Consider the following 23,295-nt stretch of genomic DNA (forward strand, 5'->3'; position numbering starts at 1 on the left):
AAATCTGTGGTAACCAAAACAGTGTAGTATTGGCATAAAAGCAGACACATAGGTTAATGGTACAGAATAGAGAGCCCAGAAATAACCCATGCACATATGGTCAATTAATTTATGACAAAGAAGCCAAGAATATACAATGGGGAAAGGACAGTCTCTTCAATAAATGGTGTTGGGAAAACTGAACAGCCACCTGCAAAAGAATGAAAATGGACCACTATCTGACACCATACACAAAAATCAACTCAAAATGAGATTAAAGACTTGAATGTAACATCTGAAAGCATAAAACTCAGAGAAGAAAACATAGGCAGTAACCTCCTTGACATCAGTCTTGGCAATGATTTTTTGGACTTGAAACCAAAAGCAAAGGCAACAAAAGCAAAAATAAACAAATGAGACTAAATCAAACTAAAAAGCTTCTGCACAGAAAAGGAAACCATCAACAAAATGCAAAAGCAACCAACGAAATGGGAGAAAATAGTTGCAAATCATATATCAAGGGGTTAATATCCATAATATATAAGGAACTCAACTCAACAGCCAGAAAACAGCCCAATTGAAAAATGGGCAGAGGATCTGAACAGACATTTTTCCAAAGAAGACAGATGGCTAACAGGTACATGAAAAGGTGCTCAATATCACTAATCATCAGGGAAGTGGAAATCAATACCACAATGGGATATCACCTCACACCTGTTAGAATGCCATTATCAAAAATATGAGATGACAAGTGTTGGTGAGGGTGTAGAGAAAAGGGAACACTTGTGCATTGCTGGTGGGAATGTAAATTGGTCAGCTACTATGGAAAACAGTATGGAGGTTCCTCAAAAAATTAAAATAGAACTACCATATGATCCAGCAATTCCACTTTTGGGTATTTATCAAAGGAAACAAAAACACTATTCAAAAAGATCTATGCTCTCTTATGTTCACTGCAGCATTATTTAGAGTAGCCAAGACATAGAGGCAACCTAAGTGTTCGTTGATGGAGGAATGGATAAAGAAAATGTGGTATATGTGCAGAATGGAATATTATTCAGCCACATCTGGAAAAATGTGACAACATGAATGGACCTTGAGGGCATTATACTAAGTGAAATAAGTCAGACAGAGAAAGGCAAATACTGTATAATCTCAATTATATGTAGAATCTAATTAAAAAAAAAAACCCAAACCCTCGTGAACTCATAGATACAGAGAACAGATTGGTCATTACCAGAGGCGGGGTGGGGGGTTGGCCAAAAGGGTGAAGGTGCTCAAAAGGTATAAACTTCCAGTTATAAAATAAATAAGTCCTTAGGATGTAATGTACAGCATGGTAAATATACTTATAATAACACTGTATTGTATATTTGAAAGTTGCTAAGAGAGTAGATCTTAAAAGTTCTCATCACAAGAAAAAAAAATTTGTAACTATGTATGGTGATGGATGTTAACTAGGCTTATTGTGGTGATCATTTTGCAATATATACAAATATCGAATCACTATGTTGTACCCCTGAAACTAACATAATGGTATATGTTAATCATATCTCAGTGTAAAAAAAGTGTTAGATCAATTAAGATATTCAAAAATAATTTTTAAAATTTCAAAACTAACTTTTGGTGTATATATCACTATGAAACCAGCTAGTAGCATTTAAACTTTTCAAAATTAAAGTTATCCACTTTTGCATATGGGTGTTATATTCTGTTTTTTTTTTTTTCAAAAATGAATGCTTGGTTATGATGCTTATCACCATATTAGCCAATAATTACTCTGTGAAGTTACAGTGACCCAACCTGCATGACATAAGCAAGGTTATATTATAAGCAAGGTTATAATATCACATTATTTATACTACTATAATTCATCAAATCTAAGATGCCGTAGGTTGTAAGACTCATCCTGATTTCAGAGATTTTAAATGTTAAAAAACAATCTGCCTTAGAATTGATGAAATATGGTGGTGGTGGTAGTAACAGCCGCAGTGGGCATAGTAGTTGCAGTAACACATACCTAGAGTGCTTACTATGTTCCAGGTGCTCTTCTAAGTCCTTTCCATATATTAACTCATTTCATCCTCGTAATAATCTTATGAAGTAAATACTATAATAATAATGATTATCATTATCATTACTTCGATGAGAAAACTAAGGCACAGAAAGATTTAAAAACTTGCTCAATGTCATCAGCTAGTAAACGATAGAGCTAGTATTTTATTAAAACACAGGGGAAGAAAATACAGGGACAAAGGAAAATACAATAAAGAAAATGAGACTGAACTGATCTAAGAAACAAGGAGTACATTTAACTCACTTTTCTGAAGCTGAGGAACCCTCTCTTCCAGAAGAAAAACGGAAAACTTCCCCGGGCTGAGGAAAAGCGTAAATCTTTTCCGTTTTTGTTCTTCTCCTATTCCCTTCCCCCAGAATAGGCATAAAAGGGTGTCTTTGTATCCTTGTAAAATGAAAAATGTTTTTCTCGCTTGAGATTTGTATGTAGGTGTTTGTAATTTTCATAAACGTTACTATATGATGGATCTCAGTTTCCTAGTCAACTCTTTTTCACTCAATATTACAGTTTAAGATCTAGTCATGTGACTGTATGCAAATCTAAATCAGCTTTGTTTCCAAATATGTTTATGCCAGATTGCATTATTATTGTAATTGTGGGATTAAATGAAATATTTTGGACTGATGAAATATGAATGCAAAAGGAAAGTGGAGTTACTGTTTTTCTGAGAACTCAGTTGATTGCTTTGGAAAGATTTGATAAAGCAAGTCATTGAAGAAATTGCTGGGGCCGGCCCAGTGGTGTAGCGGTTAAGTTCCTGTGCTCCAGTTCGGTGGCCTGGGGTTCGCAGGTTTGGATCCTGGGCGTAGACCTACACACCGCTCATCAAGCCATGCTGAGGCGGTGCCCCGCATACAGCAACTAGAAGGATGTACAACTATGACATACAACTATCTACTGGGGCTTTGGGGAGAAAAAAGGAAAAAAGGAGGAAGATTGGCAACAGATGTCAGCTCAGGGCCAAGCTTCCTCAAAAAAAAAAGATGAAAGAAAGAAATTGCTGGACTAGGTATGAGCAAGATAACAGTAAAAGACTGGAAAAAAGTTATAAAAAATGTAGAACTTTGGTTGCTTTGCCAGTGTCTTAAATTCTCTTTCCCCCTCTATTTTAAAGAAACTGAAATGGGAACTCAGAGTTAGTGCATTGTGAATAGGTTATGCAAGAAAGGAGATGGAGAAGTCCAATAACTGGACTTATTTCAAAGGTAAGCCTGTGGTCCTGTATTAAAAAATTGACTAATAAATGTACATTCATTTAAGTTATAGTAAAATATTTCACATATATCAGTTTCATTTTTTTATGATTCTCTGCTTTAACTGACTTGAGAATCAACTGAACACCTCCATTCCATTGTGTTAGTTTGAAGGGGCTCAGTATTGTGTATGCTTAAGGAAGCTGAGCCCAGAAAGGGGAAGCAGGGAATAGAATACACAGTGTTTGGGAAGAAATTGTAGTCACATGTAAAATGCTTGTACTATAACATTAATTAGAAAAGTAGTGTACAAAATAGTATGTGCAGTACCTCTATACCTACTGTGGTAGATTGGTTGCAAAGGTGGCTGTAATAATTCCTCCCTCTCCTGTATGCATGTCTCTTTACAGCATACGTTGGCTGTTCTGCCATCAAGAGGTGGAGTCTGTTTCCCCATTCTATTGATCTGGGCTGGCCTTGCAAACTGCTTTGACGTATAGAATGTGGCCAACTCCAGGCCGCCAGAGGCCATGTGGCCTCTGCTCTCACCACGTTGGAGCACTGCTCTGAGACTGCCACCCAGGAAGGCAGGTCTAGCCTGGCAGAGAGAGGCCACCTAGAGCAGAGGCAAGTGCTCCGGCTGAGGCCCTTTATACTAACAAGCCAGTGCTCGCAGCAACCACTTGACATGTGAATGAGGCCATCTTGGCTCATCCTGTCCCCGAGAAGCCACCAGAGGACCACAGCCTCATGAATGAGCCCAGATGAAACCAGCAGAACCCCAATTGTTGACCCATAGAATCGGTTGTTGTTTGAAGCCATTAGGTGTTGGGGGCAGAGTTATCCTATAATAGATAGTAGATAGAACTCTACAGAAAAGCCATACATTAAAAAAAAAGAAGGGAGTGAACAAGTGACAGCCAGAGTCCTGCAGACATGTGCTCTTTTATGTGGCGTTGAGGCTATGGATGCTGAAAGCGAAAATCGTGGCTCAAGAATTAATGGTTTATGATACTATTATTTATTAAAAATTTGTATATTTCTTAACATTTTCCAAGCTAAACCTAGAAGGGAAATCTTTTTGAAAAATTTTAATATTATACTTTTACATTTATTAAAATCAAATGAAGACATTTTAAAATATTAACTTACCATGGTTTTAGTGCAGTATCCTAAGGCAATTTCATAGTGAACTTGATGTTTCTCTTCTAGTATTTTTGGGCCGTATGATTCCACAATAACATACAGACCAACGTTTTCGGGATAGACTATTTGAGCCCAAATTGACAGGTTCTGGCCCTTGTCCAAAAAGTAAAAAACACTAAAAATATTATCATGAAATGCTAGGTAGGGGCATTTTTCTTTTGTTTTGAAAGCTACACTTTGTGCTTCCAGTTTTAAGGGATATTCCTGTGGATGTATTGTGCCATCTTCAAAAACGTATATGAGATATACTTGACCAGAAGCATTCATGCAAGTCAGTGATTTTATTGCACTATTTGTCCATAAATGTAGCTTTACTGCATCTCTAATATGAATCTTGAAATAAAACATTATATTATTTTCCATTTTTACCACAATATTTCCATAATAATCTGGAAAAAAGAGAGAAAAGTTTGTGTTATTCTAAGTAACTATAAATCCACGATATTTTATTTAAGTGTACTTTCAACCAAAATAATTTCTTTTATGTTGACTATTTATGGACTTCGAGAAAATTAGAGTGTGCAGGCACAAGTCCAAAACTTTACATGATGCTAGAGAACTTCTCTCACACTTCATAGTAGAGCAGGTTTCTTCCTGGATGTCTTTCTCCTTGCATTCATTATATCACTTTTATTTACATAGAAAAAAGAGCTGGAATTAGTGTATTAAATAATAATGAGGATGAGCATGACAGGAATGGTATTATTAGGAAGCATTGTGTTTGGACTGAATTGTGTCCTCCCAAAATGTGTATGTCGAAGCCCTAACTCCCGTTGTGACTGTATTTGGAGACAGAGTCTTTAAGGAGGTAATTAGGGTTAAACGAGGTCATAAAGGTGGGGCCCTAATCCAATATGACTGGTGTCCTTATAAGAGAAGGAAGAGACACCAGATGTCTCTCACTCTCTCTGTGCGCACACAGAGGAAGGGCCGTGTGAGGACACAGTGAGAAGGTGGCCACTGTCTCCAAGCCAGGAAAAGAGTTCTCACCAGAAACCAACCTTGATGACACCTTGATCTTGGACTTCCAGCCTCCAGAACTGTGAGAAAATAAATTTCTATTGTTTAAGCCAAAATTTCTATTGTTTAGTCAGTGGCATTTTGTTATGGCAACCTGAGCAGAGTAACACAATTGGGATGAAGATATGGGGGGGGGGTGGTGTTGGCACCTCTTCATGTTCACTTTGTAAATAATAGTCAACTTTGTCCCTTAGTAGTGTATTATGCCTAGTCATACAGGTTGATAGACAATAGGCCTCTTAACCTCTTTGGTTCTGTAGCCATATCTGTAAAGTGAACTGTTGGACCAGTCGATTTCATAGCTTTCTTTCCAGATACAACATTCTCTGCGTACAGCTTCTAGGAGTATACTTTCTTTAATTTCCAAAAAACAACACTTAGAGAGGACTGGCGGGAAGGAGGAAGGTGAATTCATTGAGTTAGGGAGGTTCAGAGTATATTGTACTTGCACATCTTACATTTGGAATCTGAATAAATAAGCGACATTTTGACAAGTTGCCATAAATTATATTCTAATCAAACTCCTAAATCAGAAATGCCATTTTATTTTTTTAGGATCAGAATACTCTAATAAGATATCAGTGTCAACATACATTTGCTTATAAAGTTAAGCTCCCATGTAGTTATAATGTTGTCAGTAGGAATTTGATAATATAATGATGTTCATGAAATCGTTACGTTGACAGGTGAGGTTAATATGAAGCTTGGAATATTTTTTAGAGTGTTTTAGTAAAAGTGCAAGGGTATATGTCCTTAATGCTGAGGCAACACACACAGGAAATCAAACACCAGTTTTCACATGTCCGTAACCTTTCCAGCTCTGCCGCTGGACGTGGGGCAGAGCTGTGGTACTAATGTGATTTGGGCAACACAGTGACTGGGTAATTTTTCTGATATAACTTAGATTTCTTTATAAATTTGATTTAATGTTGTTTTGTGTTTGGCAATAAGTTTAGCCAGGTTTGCCGCATTCTTGGCCTGCTGTGCTTTGCGTGAGTGTTCCTAGAAATGACACAAGGTGGGAGGGGAGAAAAATGTGGGTGGATGACATAATAAAATATATCTCTATATTGAATGAAAAAAAATTGTAGGATACCTACTGTAGGATGATATATAAAATTTAAAACCCCACAAAACACCAAATATATATAGTTTTTGGATTTTGTATAATGTCCAAGTCACTTGGTGATATGGTCCCTGATTCTTTAGCCGGTCTTCTCTCTTGCCACTTTTTGCCTCACACTGTCCCGTCTACTCACACTGAACTAACTTCAGTTCCACAGACTTGCCATGTTCTCTTTCACCTCCAGGTCTTTGCAAACTCAACCTCCCATCCCGACTAGTTATCTAAGTTTTCTAATATATACTCTACCCGTGGTTTCAGTTTAGAAGTCATTTCCTCCATGCCGACTCTTCTGATCTCCTAAATCTGGATTAGATGTCCCTCCTATATGCTTTCCAGCACCCTCGCTTTTGCCTAGCACATGCTTATTAAAAATATTAAGTGAACTTTGGATTAAACATGAAGTTAAAGTTAGGAATGATTTTAAAAATAATGAGAATAAGAACCTATATAAAGAAGTTTGTGGGATGCAGCTAAAGCCATACAGAGAGAAAAATTCTGGCCTTATGCTTATTTATAGCTTTAAATGATTAGAAAACGAGGAGGACTAAATGAACCAATAATTGAACTAATAATTGAACTTAAGAAGCAGGCAACATAACACCAAAGTTACAAAAAGAAAGCAGAGGTGAAGAATCAATAATGACAAGGCAGAAATTAAGGAATTAAATAAAAAAGAAGGTAGATATGATAAATAAAATCAAGAGTTCTTTTCAAAGGAAAAGAAAACAAAACCAAAAAATTCTAAAAATAATAAACAATATCTTGCAAGCCAAACTAATGTGGGGCATAAAGAGCATTAAAAGTGAGAAAGAGAATATAACTATAAATGCACAAGAAATTTAAAAATTAAAATGGGAAACCTTTGCCAATGTTAGAAAATCTAGATGAAACGAATGATTTCCTAGGAAAATACAAAAATGACTCAAGAAAAGATGGAAAATTTGAACAGACCAATTAGAGAAAATAAAAACAATGAAGAGATACAACATTCCTGGTTGGGAAGACCTAATATTGCAAAGATGCGGTCATCTAATCAATAAATATTTATTGAATGCCTGCTATGGCTGCACATTGTTCTAGATAGTTGGGAAGGATACATTAGTAAAAAAACAGCAAGATCCTTCCCTTGTGTAGCTTACATTCCTGCAGGGGAGGCAATCAATAAACATGAAAAAGAGTAAATTATATAGAGTGTTAGGTGATTAAGGCTATAGTCATCAAAACAACACACAGCTAATGCAGAAAGACAAGTGGAATGCAATAGCCTAGAAACCGAACCCAGTTAACGTGAGGGATAAATACATAATAAAGGTGGCATTTCAAATTTGTAGGGTAAAGTTTACTTAATAAAATTGTGATTTGAAGGCAACACCAGCTTTCACTGGAAAAAATAAAAATAAAAACTAAAATGAGATTCCTAACTTCTACCAAACATAATTCCAGGTGAATTAAAGATTGAAATATAAAAATTAGAATAATAAAAATAATAAAAGAAAATATATGATAATATTTTTTATAATTGGAAAGATCTTTCAAGTTATGACATTACATCAGAAGTCACAAATAAAAATTTTAACAAATTAGACTGTATATAAACACAAACTCTAAATACAGAGTCCCTCCAAAAAGGTACAAGAAATTACACACAAGAGAGAACATATTTGCAATATGTGTCAAAGATAAATGGCTAATATACATTAAAAGTAAAGAGCATATCAATATCAATAGAAAATAGATAACCGAATGCAAAAATATCTAAACAGTATGAATTGATAATCATAGAAGAATATGACTAATAAACACATAAAACTAGGGTATAATCTTTAATTATAAAATGTGTAATAAAATGAGAATTACACATTTTTCTTCTTAGTCTGGGTAAACATTAAACAGATTATATGAAAATATACATTTTCAAATACTTTTGGGGGAGTTTATGCTGTGACAACTTTTGCTGGAGGGCAATTGGAAAGGATTTATCAACTTTTTAAATATTCAGAGCTCTGATTCAAGAATTCTATATTTAGTAATTTATATTACAGGAATACTTGTACCGGTGTACAAATATATATATATATATACACATATATAAGCATATTCTCTGCAGCATTATTTGTAATAGCAAAAGAACTGAATCCTAATAAATATCTTTATTTAAATATCTGTTTATATTCCTATTAGTTTAAATAATAGTGTAGGTAAATAATGGAACACTAGGCAGCAAAGTGGCATTGTTTCTATATGTATTAGATGTATTGTTTTGAAAATATGCCTATTATATTTTGAATTTGCTGTTTTAAAAGTCTGGATGAATTCATAGGAACTTGTTAATAGTGGGTTATTTGAGAAATGGGAATGAGGGCTGAGGGCCTTTAACTTCATCTCTCATACACTTAGAATTAACTTTTTATTTCAACCTTTCTGAATGGCCTTTAGTACCACATCCAAACTTGGAGGTCTTCTAAAATCTATCCCCAGTTTATCATTCTAACCTTGTCTCCTTATCACCGTGGCCAGTGGTCTTTTAAAAACACGAATACGATCCTGCTTTTCTCTTGCTTAAAACTCTGTAGAACTCCCTAGGGGCCTTAGGAGAAGCTCTAGTTTCTTCACATGGCTTATGAGGACTTTCATTATCTGGACTCTATTTCTCCAGAAGATACTCCTCCCTATTCTCTGGAGAACTCTGTTTCAGCTGTTTATCCTGTCGTCTCTCTCTCGGGGTCATTGAGCACCATTCCCATCATTGTCTTCACTGCCTGACTAACCTCTGCTTCCTCGGCAGGTGTCAGCTTAGACACACTTCTTTGAGGAGCCTTCCCTACCTCCCTGCCCCCCAATTTGGGGAAGGTACCCAATCTTGTGTTTCTATAGCACCCTATGTTGGCTTTGTTATAGAATTAAACATGTTGCTTTACTTGCATGTTTACTTGTTTTTATCCTTTGCAATTTTGTAAACTCTGGGAGGGTGGGAATCGTGTCCAATTTACTATTCTATCTCCAACCCCTAGCACGGTGCCTCACAAATGGTGGGTGCTGGATGAATATTTTTTCATTTATTTATTCAAAAAAGTACCCATTATATACTGTTCTAGACACTGGGTAAAGCAGCAAATATAACAGCAACACACAGAGCTCTTTTTTTTGTGGAAGATTCAGTTTGTAAATAGGTACACACATAATTTGTTAGGAGATGGTAAGTGCTGTGAACCAAACAAAGAAGTGTAAGGGACTGAGCAGGGGAGGTAGGTCAGAGTCAGGGGAGAGCTCTCTGATAGGGCGACATTTGGACTTAAACCAGAATTAAGTGTGAGAGCCATGTAGATACCAAGGTGAAGAATGTTCTTGGCACATGAAACAGTAGATATCCAAGGAACAGCAGAGGCCAGTCTGGGGCTAGCTAACAGAGAACACAAGGGACCCTTGATTAAGGGTCAAGTGATGGGAGAAAACACCAGAGTCTGGGGCCAGATCACATATTGCTTGTCAGGCCATGGTAAGAGTTTTGGACTTTATTCTGAGTGATATAGGAAGCCAAATGAGGGTTTTGAGTAGAGGAATAATATGATTTTGCATATATTTTCAAAGGCTCGCTCTGGCTGCAAGGTGGACTCTAATCTGGTGGGGGATGGGGATGCAAGGATGGAAGCAGAGAGACCACGTAGAAAGCTCTTGTGTGTATGGGCTGGAGAGGACAGTGGCTTGGACTGGAGCAGGAACAGTGACAAGAGTTTAGATTTTAGATACACTTTTTAGATAGAGCCAACAGGATTTGTGAATGGATTGGTTGCGAGATGTGAAGGGGAGGATTCAAGGATGAGTCAAGTTTTGTGGCTGGATAGACTGGGAGAAAAGAGGTGCTGTTTACTTGATAGGAGAGGGCCAGGGAAGGAGCAGGTTGGGGTAGGCGTGAGGGAATCAAGGATCGGATTTCGGATATGCTAAGTCTGGGATGCCTACAAGTCATCCAAGTGGAAGTATCAAGGAGGCAGTCAGAAAGAGGAGTCTGGAGTCCAGGCTCGGGTTCATGGCTGGAGGGAAAAGAGCGAATGCGAATAGAGTTCAGACGTCTGAGAACCAAACCCTGAGGGACCTCTCCATCTGGGAATCAGGAAGATGAGGACGGAACAGGCTGAAGAGGAGTAGCTAGTGAAGTAGGAGGAAGACTGAAAAAGGAATAGCCCCGAAGTCAAGTGAGAAAAAGTGTTTCAAGAAACAGGCCACGCTGAACTGTTTCAAATGCTGCTGCCGGCCAGCCCCGTGGCTTAGCGGTTAAGCGCGTGCGCTCCGCTGCTGGTGGCCCGGATTCAGATCTCGGGTGCGCACAACACACCGCTTGTCCGGCGATGCTGAGGCGGCGTCCCACATACAGCAACTAGAGGGATGTGCAGCTATGACACACAACTATCTACTGGGGCTTTGGGGGAGAAAAAAAAAAGGAGGAGGATTGGCAATAGATGTTAGCTCAGAGTCGGTCTTCCTCAGCAAAAAGAGGAGGATTAGCATGGAGGTTAGCTCAGGGCCGATCTTCCTCACAAAAAAGAAAGAAAGAAAGAAAGAAATGCTGCTCCCAGACCATGAAACATGACTGAAAACTGGCCAGAGGGCTAGCAAAGCGGAGGTCATTGAGAGCCTTGACAAGAGCAGTTTCTGTGCAAATTTGATTCGAGTGGCTTCAAGAGAGAATGAGAGGAAAGAGGAAAAAGTGAAACCAGGCAATACTGTCTTGGAGTTTTGTTGTAAAGGGGAGCAGAAAAATTGAATGGATGTGAGTTAAAGGGTGATACGGGGTCAGGAAAGAGTGATTAAAAATGACAGTGATGTTTCCTATAAATTCCATGGTTAGTTTATCTCCTAACTAGCATTTGCATTTCCTATAATGTTTTAGTAGACTACTTCAGGAATAATAAGATAAAGAATAACTACTATTAATTGAAGGTTTACCACCTGCCATGTATTATTCTAAGAGTTTTATATGTAATCCCTTATCTACTCAACACAGCAGTCCTATATTCTAGATCAGAAAACTGAGCCTTGGAAAGGTGATGTGACTTGTTCACGGGTTTGAATACAGGTCTACTCAACTCCACATAACTTAACTCTAACTTTCAACCTGTGTTAGGTTGAATTGTGTCCCTTCAAAAGACATGTTGAAGTTCTAACTCCCAGTACTACTTCAGAATGCAACCTTATTTGGAAATAGGGTCATTCCAGATGTAATTAGTTAAGATGAGGTCATACTGGAGTAGGGTGGGCTCTGGTGTCTTTATAACAAGATGGCATGTGAAGACACAGGGAGAATGCTATGTGACAACAAGATTGAAAAATGAGTCTAGAAGCCAAGGAATGGCAAGATTTGACAGCAAGCCACCAGAAGCTAGGAAGAGGCAAGGAAAGATTCCTCTCAGGTTTCAGAGGGAGCACAGCATTGCCAATACCTTGAATGCAGACTTGTAGCCTCCAGAACTGTGAGACAATACATTTCTGTGGTCTTAAGCCACTCAGTTTGTGGTACCTCATTACGGGAGTGCTAGGAAACTAATACAATACCACTTATGCATATGTCAGTTGCTTAGTTAGTATCTGCTGACTGACCAAAATGAACCTCTGAAAAAATGAACTAGAGTCTGCCATTCTGCTGTGTCAGTTCAGAGTTACCATTACTAAAATTTAAAAGCTATCCATTTTTAGGTGGTAAAAAGTGCACCTTTAGCTATCAAAAGCACCATATATTTGTGCACTTAAAATTGTTACATCTTGGGGGCTGGCCCCGTGGCTTAGTGGTTAAGTGCGCGTGCTCCGCTACTGGCAGCCCGGGTTTGGATCCCGGGCGTGCACCGACGCACCGCTTGTCCCGCCATGCTGAGGCCGCTTCCCACATACAGCAACTAGAAGGATGTGCAACTATGACATACAACTATCTACTGGGGCTTTGGGGAGAAAAAGGGAAAAAAAAAAAAAAAAAAGGAGGAGGATTGGCAATAGATGTTATCTCAGCAAACAAAAAGAGGAGGATTGGCATAGATGTTAGCTCAGAGCTGATCTTCCTCTCACACACACAAAAATTGTTACATCTTCATAAAGAAGATGTCTACTATGAAATCTAGAGTAATCTTTGCAGAATGAGAATGCCTTACCTATAAAAACATCATGAATAGTGCTGTCACGTGATAATCTTGATAGATTTCCAAATTCTGTCGGTGTCTGTAAAACTCCAGTATCGGTGAGATTGTAATAATAATAGTAGACCCTATGTTTGTCCCAGAGTATGAATTCTGGCATTGCTGAATATAGAAAACGTGGAATTAAAAAAGTGTCCATAGTGACATCTAATGTGAAGTCTTGGTGCACCCACTCTTTTGAATCTTCGTTATATATCACTAGGTAAATCTTTTTGCTGACTGTACATATAATGCAGTGATTTAATAACAAGGCAAGTTCCAAAGGGTGTCCTGTATACTCAACATTGTGTATAGTCAGAGTAGCAGCTGGTGGTACATTGAGAAGATTTTTCAGCTTTTCAGTAGTTATTATTTTGACAAATTTAAGAAGAGTATATCCCAGATAAACTTCATTTTCTGTCCAGATTGCCATGCTGCTGCTTTCCCTTTTAGCCTGTGACAAAATTGAAAATAATTAGAGAATCTCTGATTTTAGGGACAGTCCTAACAATTTCTGTCTCCTAATTTGCTACATTTAAAAATAAAACATAGCAACTACTAAGGTTTAATTTTTAGTATATTTCTGAATAATACTTCAGGCATAGAAATATATTACATAGAAATATATCATATTACATATAACTATAAAAATAAATTATTCCAGTAATTTTATTCTTTTATATATTGTTTTATATATTGTTTCTATCAGCAGAAATAATTAATCCCAATTCCCTTCTTAATCCTCAAAGAGCGTTAGCCTTCTCTTTTCTAATGTATTTTTCTACTCTGGCCAGGAGTGCCCCTTTGACCTTGATATTTACTCGGGTCGAGATATAAGGACACTTCAAACATTAAATTATTTTTGGAAGTCTAGCTTCCTTGGATATCAGATAAAGAGAAGAGAGAACTTAAAACCTCAGAGAAATCAGTACTACCTTTTATGGACACAGGCTGTTAGAGAGGAAGGCCATTCAGAGACTGCTATCTGAAATTCAGCAGGCCTAATTTCGTTTAGACCTCCCTTCCTCTGCCTCCTCTCCCCAATTGTTTCTAATTCTTAGAGATTTTTACTTAAAATGTAATTTCTATGTCCATGACAATCAAAAGAAGTCTTTTGGGCACATCTTGTTTCCCTAAATTTACTTGATGTACAAATATTTAGTCTATACTCAAAGAGGGTGTAGACAGATATCAAATTGGTAACCAAAGACAGAGAATATTTGGGGTAAAAAGTCATTTTGCCAAATGAAGATTCAATTTAAAGTCTAGAGCCCATGTTGTTGGAAATGAAACAATCCTCAAAGAGGAAATAGATGAGAAACAAAATGATGAGGCCTTCATAGAAAAGACCCACAGCTATTCCCCTTCTTGGCAGAGGGATTGGAGAGGAATCCATCACAAACACGTTAGATGGGAATTCCAGAGAGCCCCAGCCATGGAGTGAGTTCTCACCCACCCCCAGACTCTTTCCCATAGGTCTTCACTTAGCATTTGGGTGTAGTAAGCCAGAAGTCTTAGGGCAAGGCAGGGGAGCTGAGAGATCCCCCTGAGGCATTCAGAGCCTCTCTCAATGATAAAGCAGTAACCCTCTGAAGACAGGGAGGGGGCTGGCAGCAAGGCAGCAAAGTTGAGAGAAATCCTTCTGCATTCTGGATTCCAGCTACCATATCCATGGGAGTGGGATAAGAGAGCTGGGAGAAACTCTCCCTTGGAGACATGCTTGGCCTTTACCAGGAAAGTAAAGCCATTTCCTTGCCAAGATTAGGGGCAGGAAAGCAGGAGAGGGAGACAGAGAGAGCTCCCAAGGCACAAAAATCCAGGGGCAGATGAGAAAGGAAAGAGAATTCCTCAGTGATCAAAAAGCTGGCAGCTAGGCTGTAAATCAGAGACAGCTCTCCCAGGGTTTGGAAAGCTGGTGGCTTGGTTATAAAGCATGAAGAGATCTCTGGAATCTTGTCAGTGCTGAGACCCCAAGCATGGCTAAAGAGAAAAAAACTATGATAAAACACTGAAGGATCTAGTGGAAAAGATGGGCAACATGAATGCAGAGATGGGAAATTTCAGCTGAGATATGTAAATGATAAAAAAGAACACAATGGAAATGGTAGAAATAAAAAATATGATATCAAGAATAAAGAAATTATTAGATGGATTTAAGAGTAAGCTGGGAAAAGCAGAGGAAAAGAGCAGTGAACTCGAAGACAGATTAATAGTGTGTATACAAACTGAAATACAAAGAAAAAAAGAGTGAAAAAAAATGAGCAGGTCATCTGAGATCTGTGGGACAATATTAAATGGTCTCATTTATGTGTTTTTAAATCCTAGAAGGAGAGGAGAAAGAGAATGGTGCAGAAGAAATATCTGCAGGGACATTGTCCAAGGACATCCCCAAATTAATGAAAGACTAATCCCAGAAATCGAAGAAGCTCCGCTGAACCTCAAACAGGATAAATACAAAGGAAATCACATCTGGGTACATAATAAAAGTGCTGAAAACTGAAGATAAAGAGCAAATTCTAAAAGCAGCTACACGTAAAAAGGTGTTGTATATATGAGAACAATGATACCAATAATGGCTGACTTCTTACCAAAAATGATGGAGGCTGTAACATAATGGAACAATGTCTTCATAAACTGCTTTAAAAACAACAACAAAAAAACAACAAAAATCACCTGTCATCTTATAATTCCTGTATTCAGTGAAAATGTCCTTCAAAAATGAAGTAAAAAAATAGACACTTTTGTGCAGACAAATGCTGAGAGAATTTGCAATACAGGAATTTTAAAAACATTCTTCAGGCTGAAGGGAAACGAAACCAGGAGAAACCCTGGATGTGCAGACAAAAATAAAGCATACCCAGGAGGGTATACATAAAAGATTTATTTTGCTATCAGTTTAGCTATATATCTGTTTATCCTTATGACAATTGACTTTTCAAAGCAAAAATATTAACAAATATCAACAACTATTTTGGGATGTATATTTAGAAGTAAAATATGAATCAAAAGCACAACGGGTGGGTGGGGTATAAATGGAATTGTGCAGTTATAAGGTTCTTACATGGTTGTGAAGTACACATTATTTGAAATTAGACTCTGATAAATTGAAGATGATTATTATAAAGCCAAGTGCAACCACTAAAAAATAGTTTTGAATAAAAAAAATCAATACAGGAGACAACATAGAAATACTAAAAAATTCATGATTCATCCAGAAGAAGACAAGAAAGGAGACACAAAGGAACAAAGAACAAGTGAGATTAATAGAAACAAATGCCAGAATGGTAGACTTAAACCCAACTGTAGCAATAGCTATATTAAATCTAAGTGGACTAAATACTACAATTTAAAAGCAGATGTTGTCACACTGGAGACAAAGCAAGACCCCATGTGCAGATTGTAAGAAATATAAAGTCACAGGCAGGTTGATAGTAAAGGGATAGATAAACATACAGCACACAAACACAAAACATAAGAAAGGTGGTGCAGCTCTAATATTATATATAAATAAAACCAAAACGAAATATCACTTCACATCCAATAAAAGAGTTTAAATAATAAAAGATTGGACACACTAGAGGTTGGTGAGATGTGGAACTAAATGAAAAAAGCTGCTATAAATATTTTGTACTGTCTTAATTACTACAGCTTTGTAATAAATTTTTATACATGGTAGAATACTTTGCTACCCTATCCCCTCCCAGCCCTCAGCTCTTTATGCTCTCATATATATTTTAGAATCAGTTTATTGAGTTCCACAAAGTAACATTGGGATTTTCACTGGAATTGCACCAAATCTATAGATAAATTTGGGAAGAAATGAAAATATAATATTCTGTGTTCCTACCCATGAACGTGATATAGTTATCTACTTCTTTAGGTCTTATTAATGTTTTTGATAATATTTTATTTTCATCTCATCCGAGGTCTTGTACATTTTCAGTGACATTTATTTCTAGATATCTGTAATTTCTCTCTGTTCTATCTTGAATTTCCATAGGACTTTTAGAATCAGCTTCTCAATTTCTATAAAACGCCCACTGGGATTTAACTGATGTTGTGCCGAATTTCTCAAGGACAGACATTTTGAGTACTGAGTCTTCTCACCCATGAATATGTGTCTCCATTTGTCTTATTTCACTCAGTAATGTTCTATAGATTTTATGTGTATACATTTGCACATTTTTTGTCAGATTTATCCCTAAGTATTTAATATTTTTAAATTATTGTAAATGGTATCTTTGAGAATTTCAGTTTTTGGTGGTTCATTGGTATGTGTGTATATTTCATATTGAAAGTTAAACTGTTTATATATTTCATATCGAAATGCAATTGATCTTTTTGCATTAATTTTGTATACTGCAATCTTGGGAAACACACTTATTAGCCCTGAGAGCTTTTTTATAGATTCCATAAGCTTTTCTACAACTAATAATGTTGTTTGTGAATCAAGACAAATCTTTTCCAATATCAATGTCTTTTATTTGTTTCTTGACTGCTAGAGCCGCCAGTACAATGTGGAACAGAAGTGGTGTGAGCAGACATTCTTGCCTTGTTCTTATTTTAAGCAAGAAAGGCAAGAAAGAAGCAAAGGAACAAAGAACAAATGGTGCTAATAGAAAACACCCAAATGGTAGACTTAACCCTAACCACAGCAATCAGTACATTAAATCTAAGTGGACTAAATAGTCTTTTATCGCTATGTGCAATGTTAGCTATAGATTTTTCATACATGTCCTGAGTCAAGTTGAGGAAGTTCCCTTTTATTTTGCTGATTTTTATGTATTTTCTTTTTTATATATTATTGGATCTGGTTTGCTAAAATTTTGTTTAGAAGTTTTAAATCTTTCTTTATGAGAGGTATTGTCTGTGGTTTTATATTCTTGTAATGTGTTATTCTCGGTTGTGGTGTTAGATAACGCTGGCCTCACAGAATAAATTGGGAAGTATTCCCCCCTCTTCAATTTTCTAAAAGAGTTTAGAACTAGTGCCATTTATTTTTTAAATATATAGTAGAATTCACTGGTGAAATCCTCTTCGCCTAGAGTTTTCTTTGTGGGAAGGTTTTTTTAAAGGTTTTAAAAAACAGATTCAATTTAATTGATAAAGGGATATTCATATTATCTGTTTCTTCTTAAAGAGGCTTTGGTGGTTTGCGTCTCTCAAGACATTTGTCCATTTTATTTATGTTTTTGAATTTGTTTTAAATTTGTTTTAACTTTGTATTTAAAGTTGTTTGTAATGTTCTTTTACTGTCTTTTTAACAGCAGTAGACTTTGCAGTGATTCCACTGTTCTCAGTCCCAAAATTGGTAGTTTGCGTCTTCTCTTTTTTTATCCTTAGTCAGTCTGACTAAAGCTTATCAATTTTATTGATCGTCTCAAAAAACTAGCTTTTTGGTTTTATTGATTTTCTTCAAGTTTTTTTGCTTTCTATGCCATTAATTTACCCAATGATTTTTTTTTTATTTCTTTTCTTCTGTTTATTTTTGGTTTAATCTGTATTCCTTTTTTCTAGTTTCTTAATGTGGAAGTGGAGATGATGGATTTGAGACATTTCTTCTTTTCTAATATAGGGGATTAATACTATAAATTTTCCTCTAAGTACTTCTTTAGTAGTACCCCACCAATTTTGACATGTTCTGTTTTCATTTTCTGTTTTTTTAACTGTTTTTTTTTTTTTTTGCCGAGGAAGATTCGCCCTGAGCTAACATCTGTTGCCAATGTTCCTCCTTTTTTCTTTTTCTATGTGAGCCGCCGCCACAGCATGGCCACTGACAGACGAGTGGTGTGAGTCTGCACCTAGGAACCGAACCCGGGCTGCCAAAGCGGAGTGCGCCGAACTTAACCACTAGGCCACTGGGCCTGGCTCTGTTTTCATTTTCTTTCAGTTCAAAAAGACTTTCTAATTAGTTTTTAAAATTTGTCCTTTGACTCATAGATTATTTAGAAATATGTTATTTAGTTTCCTAATATCTTGGGGATACTGCAGATATCTTTTTTGTTATGGTTCCTAATTTAATTCCATTGTTGTTAGAGAACATACTTTGTTTGATCTGAATACTTTTAAACATATCAAGACTTGTCTTATGGCCCAGAACATGATCTATCTTGGTAAATGTTCCATGTGCTTTTGGAAAGTATGTGTATTTGCTATTGTTGGGTGTTCTATAAATCTCAGTTTGACCCAGATGGTTGATGGTGTTGTCTATGTCTTCTACACCTTTACTGGTTTTCTATTTGTTCTATCAATTATTGAGAAGAGGTATTGAAGCATGTGACTATAATTGTGGTTTTATCTATTTCTCCTTGAAGTTCCACATATTCTGAAGCTTTGTAATTAGGTTCATAGACATATGTGATTTTTATATGCTCTTGATGAATTGTTATTATGAAATGACCCTCTTTAACCCTGGTAATACTCTTTGCTCTGAAATATTCTTTAATATTAACACAGCTACTCTGGCTTTCTTTTCATTGATGTTATCATGTATACCTTTGTCTATCCTTTTATTTTCTGCTATTTATGACTTCATATATAAATATATTTCCTATAGGCACCATATAGTTGGATCTTGCTCTTTTTAATCAATCTGATCATTTCTGCCTTTTAATTGGAATGTTCAGATCATTTACATTTAATGTGATTGTTTATATGGTTCTGTTAACTCTAGCATCTTGTTATTTGTTTTCTACTTGTCCCAGCTTTTCTTTGTTTCCTTTTTCCTTTTCTCTTCCTCTATTTTTTTTTTTTTTTTTGCTGAGGAAGATTGGCCTTGGGCTAACATCCATGCCCATCTTCCTCTACTTTATATGGGACGCTGCCATGGCATGGCTTGACAAGTGGGGTGTCAGTGCACACCTGGGATCCGAACCTGTGAACCCCGGGCTGCCGCAGCAGAGCACATGCACTTAACTGCTTGAGCCACCAGGCTGGCCCCTCCTTTTCTCTTCTTTTGCATTAACTGAATATCTTTTATGATCACATAGCTATGATTTTTTATTTTGTCATTTTAGTGGTTGCTTTAGGGTTTATAGTGTACATCTTTAACCTCTCACAAATCCTCAAGAGATATTATACCACTCCAAATGTAGTATAAGAACATTACAAAAGTACGTTTCTACTTCTCCCCTCCTATATTTTGTGCTATTTTTGTCATACATTTTATTTTCACATATATTATTAACTCCACACTACATTATTACTATTTTTATTTAAACAGTCACTTATCTTTTAAACGGATTTAAATAAGGAAAAAAATTATATGTATAATCTTTTTTTTTTTTAATTTTATTTATTTTTTTCCCCCAAAGCCCCAGTAGACAGTTGTATGTCATAGATGCACATCCTTCTAGTTGCTGTACGTGGGACACGGCCTCAGCATGGCCGGAGAAGCGGTGCGTCGGCGCGCGCCCGGGATCCGAACCCGGGCCGCCAGCAGCCAAGCGTGCGCACCTAACCGCTAAGCCACAGGGCCGGCCCTATACGTATAATCTTGTAGTTACCATTTCCAGTGACTTTTACTTCTTTGTTTAGATTCATGTTTCCATCTAGTATCATTTTCCTTCTGCTTGGAGGGCTTCCTGTAACCCTTTTCTTCCTTGTGGGTCTGCTGGTCGTGAATTAACTCAACTGTAGTATGTCTTAAAAAGTATTTTGCCTTCGTTTTTGAAAGATACTTTCATAGCTATAGAATCCTGGCTTGACAGGTTTAAAAACATATTTTGAAGATGTTGCTCTACTGTCTTCTCACTTGCGTTGCTTCCAGTGAGAAATCGGATGTCATCTTTGTTCTTTTGTGTGTAACATGTTTTATTCTTCTGGCTGCTTTTAAGATTCTTCTCTTTATAATTAGCTCCAAACAATTTTAGTATGTGCCTTGGCATGGTTTTCTTCACGTTTCTTGTGCTCAGGGTTCACTGAGCATCTTATAATTTCAGGTTTTAGTTTTAATCAAATTTGGAACAATTTAGCCATTAAGTTTTCAAAAAAATTTTTCCCTCCTCCCCTTCTTCGAGGATTCCAAGTACATGCACACTGGGCTCCTTGAAATTTCCCAATCACTGTGAGGTTCTTTTCATTTTCTTTTTTTTGGAGGGCAGAGTGGAGTTTGTTCTGTCTGTGTTTCATTTTGGATAGTTTCTACTGGTATGTTTTCATCTTCACTAATCCTTTCTTCTATAATGTCTGCTGGTAATCCCTTCTAGTATCTTTTTTTTTTTTTTTAGATCTCAGACACAGAAGTTTAAATCTCCAGAAGTTTGATTTGGGTATTTTGTATATGAAATATCTTCCTTATCTCTACTTTACATGCTCATTTTTTTCCCTGTAGCTTTTGAATATGTGAAATATAGTTATATAACTCTTTTAATGTCCTTGTATGCTAATTCGAACATCTGTGTCAGTTTGGGTTCAATTTTTGTTGGTTGATTTCTCTCCTCATTATGGGTCATATTTTCCTGCTCTTTGTATGCCTGGTATTTTTGATTGCATGACAGAAATTGTGACTATTACCGTGCTGAATGCTGAATATTTTTTATAAATATTCTTGAGTTTTGTTCTGAGATGTAAATTAGTTACTTGGAAACAGCTGGATCCTTTTGGGTCTTGTTTTTAAGGTTTGTTAGATAAGGCCAGAGAAGTATTTACTCTAGTGACAATTATTCCTCAGGACTGAGAGAGACCCTTCCGAGCACTCTGCTCCATCCTCCAGGAATCACTATGAGTGTTTTCAGTCTGGCTGGTTAGAACAGGTACTACTCCCAGCCCTGTGTGACCCAAGAATTCTATTCCCTAGTCCTTTCAGTTGGTTCTTTCTCCAGACTTGAATAGTTTCCCCTCGCACATACACTTATTAGTACTCTGCTCAATACATGAGGCGGACTCATTGTAGATCTCCGGAATTCTGTGTGGAGCTCTTTCATCTCTGATATTCTTCTTTGCAAACGCCAGCCACCTTGGTCTCTCCTGACAATCAGCTCCACTTCCTCAATTCAGGGAATCTGCTGGACGCTGCCTGGGTTTCCCACTTCACTGTTACATGATCTGGGAACTTTCTCAGGAAATTACACTGAGGCAATCAGGGCTCATCTTGATTTCCAATGTCTTGAGAAGCATTGTTTCATACATTTTTTTCATTTTTGTTGTTGTTGTTATTTTATGTAGGAAGGTAAATATACAGTCTTTGTTTTTTCTGTCTAGACCAGAAGTGGAAATTTCTAATATAAGCATGTAATGCTATAAATTTCCCTCTAAGTACTGCTTCAGCAGCATTCCATAAAATTTGATATCTTATATTCTCATTTTCATTCAATTAAAAGATTTTCTAGGGGCATGCCCAGTGGCGCAGCAGTTAAGTTTGGGCATTCCGCTTTGGTGGCCCAGGGTTCGCTGGCTCAGATCCTGGGCGTGGACTTACTCACCACTCATCAAGACATGCTGAGGCAGTGTCCCACATAGAAGAGCTACAGCTCTACAGCTATGATACACAACTATGTACTGGGGCTTTGGGGAGAAAAAAAGGAGGAAGATTGGCAACAAATGTTAGCACAGGGCCAATCTTCCTCAAAAAAAAAAAAAGTTTCTACAAGAATATAAAAAATAAATAAAATTATAAAAAAAAGATTTTCTAATTTCCTTTGAGATGTTATATTTAACACACAAATTATTTAGAAGTGTGTGGTTTAATTTCCAAGAATCGGAGTATTTACAGATATATCTCTGTTACTGACTTCTAGTTTAATTCCGTTGTGATTAGAGAACATACTTTCCATGATTTAAATTCTTTTAAATGTGTTGAGGTTTGTTTTACGACTCATTATATGGTCTATCTTGGTAAATGTTCCATGAACACTTGCCAAGAATATGTCATCTGCTGCTTGCTGTTGGGTAGAATGTTCTATAAATATCAATTAGATTCAGTTGGTTGCTCAGTTCTTCTATACCCTTGTCTAATTTCTGCTATTTTATCTTCAACTATAATTATGGATTTGTCCATTTCTTCTTGTAATTCCATTAGTGTTAATATGTTGTATTTTCACTTTCATTCAGCTAAAAATGATTTCTAATTCCCCTTGAAACTGTCTTTGCCCAAAAGGTTATTTAAATGTATCTTTGTAAATTTTCAAATACTTGAGGGCTTTCCACATCTTTAAAAAAAATTGATTTCTAGTTTAATTCTGTTAAGATTGGAGAACATACTTTGATTTCTATTCTTTTAAATTTGTTAAAGTTTGTTTTATGTTCCAAAATATAGTCTATCTTGGTTAATATTCCACATCCACTTGAAAAAAAAATGTATTTTCTACTTTTGTTGGGTGGAATATATTCTACAAATGTCTATTAGGTCAAGTTGGTTGATAGTTAATGCTAAGAATATTTCAGGGCTGGCCCCGTGGCTTAGTGGTTAAGTGTGCACGCTCTGCTACGGATGGCCCGGGTTTGGATCCTGGGCGCACACTGAAGCACTGCTTCTCCGGCCATGCTGAGGCCGTGTCCCACATACAGCAACTAGAAGAATGTGCAACTATGACA

General features: G+C 36.7%; 1 protein-coding gene across 1 annotated transcript in view; it reads right to left on the reverse strand.

Annotated features, from left to right (window-relative positions):
- The window catches only part of CATSPERE (catsper channel auxiliary subunit epsilon), a 189,187-nt gene that overhangs the window by 61,983 nt on the left and 103,909 nt on the right, over positions 1–23,295 (reverse strand). The window contains exons 10-11 of the mRNA XM_058533520.1: positions 12,739–13,216; positions 4,402–4,844 (exon numbers count right to left, since the gene is read on the reverse strand). Of these exons, the coding sequence (XP_058389503.1) occupies positions 4,402–4,844; positions 12,739–13,216 (921 nt within the window). The remainder of the gene's footprint in view (positions 1–4,401; positions 4,845–12,738; positions 13,217–23,295) is intronic.

Source organism: Diceros bicornis, chromosome 38 (assembly GCF_020826845.1).
Source record: "Diceros bicornis minor isolate mBicDic1 chromosome 38, mDicBic1.mat.cur, whole genome shotgun sequence".
NCBI lineage: Eukaryota > Metazoa > Chordata > Mammalia > Perissodactyla > Rhinocerotidae > Diceros > Diceros bicornis.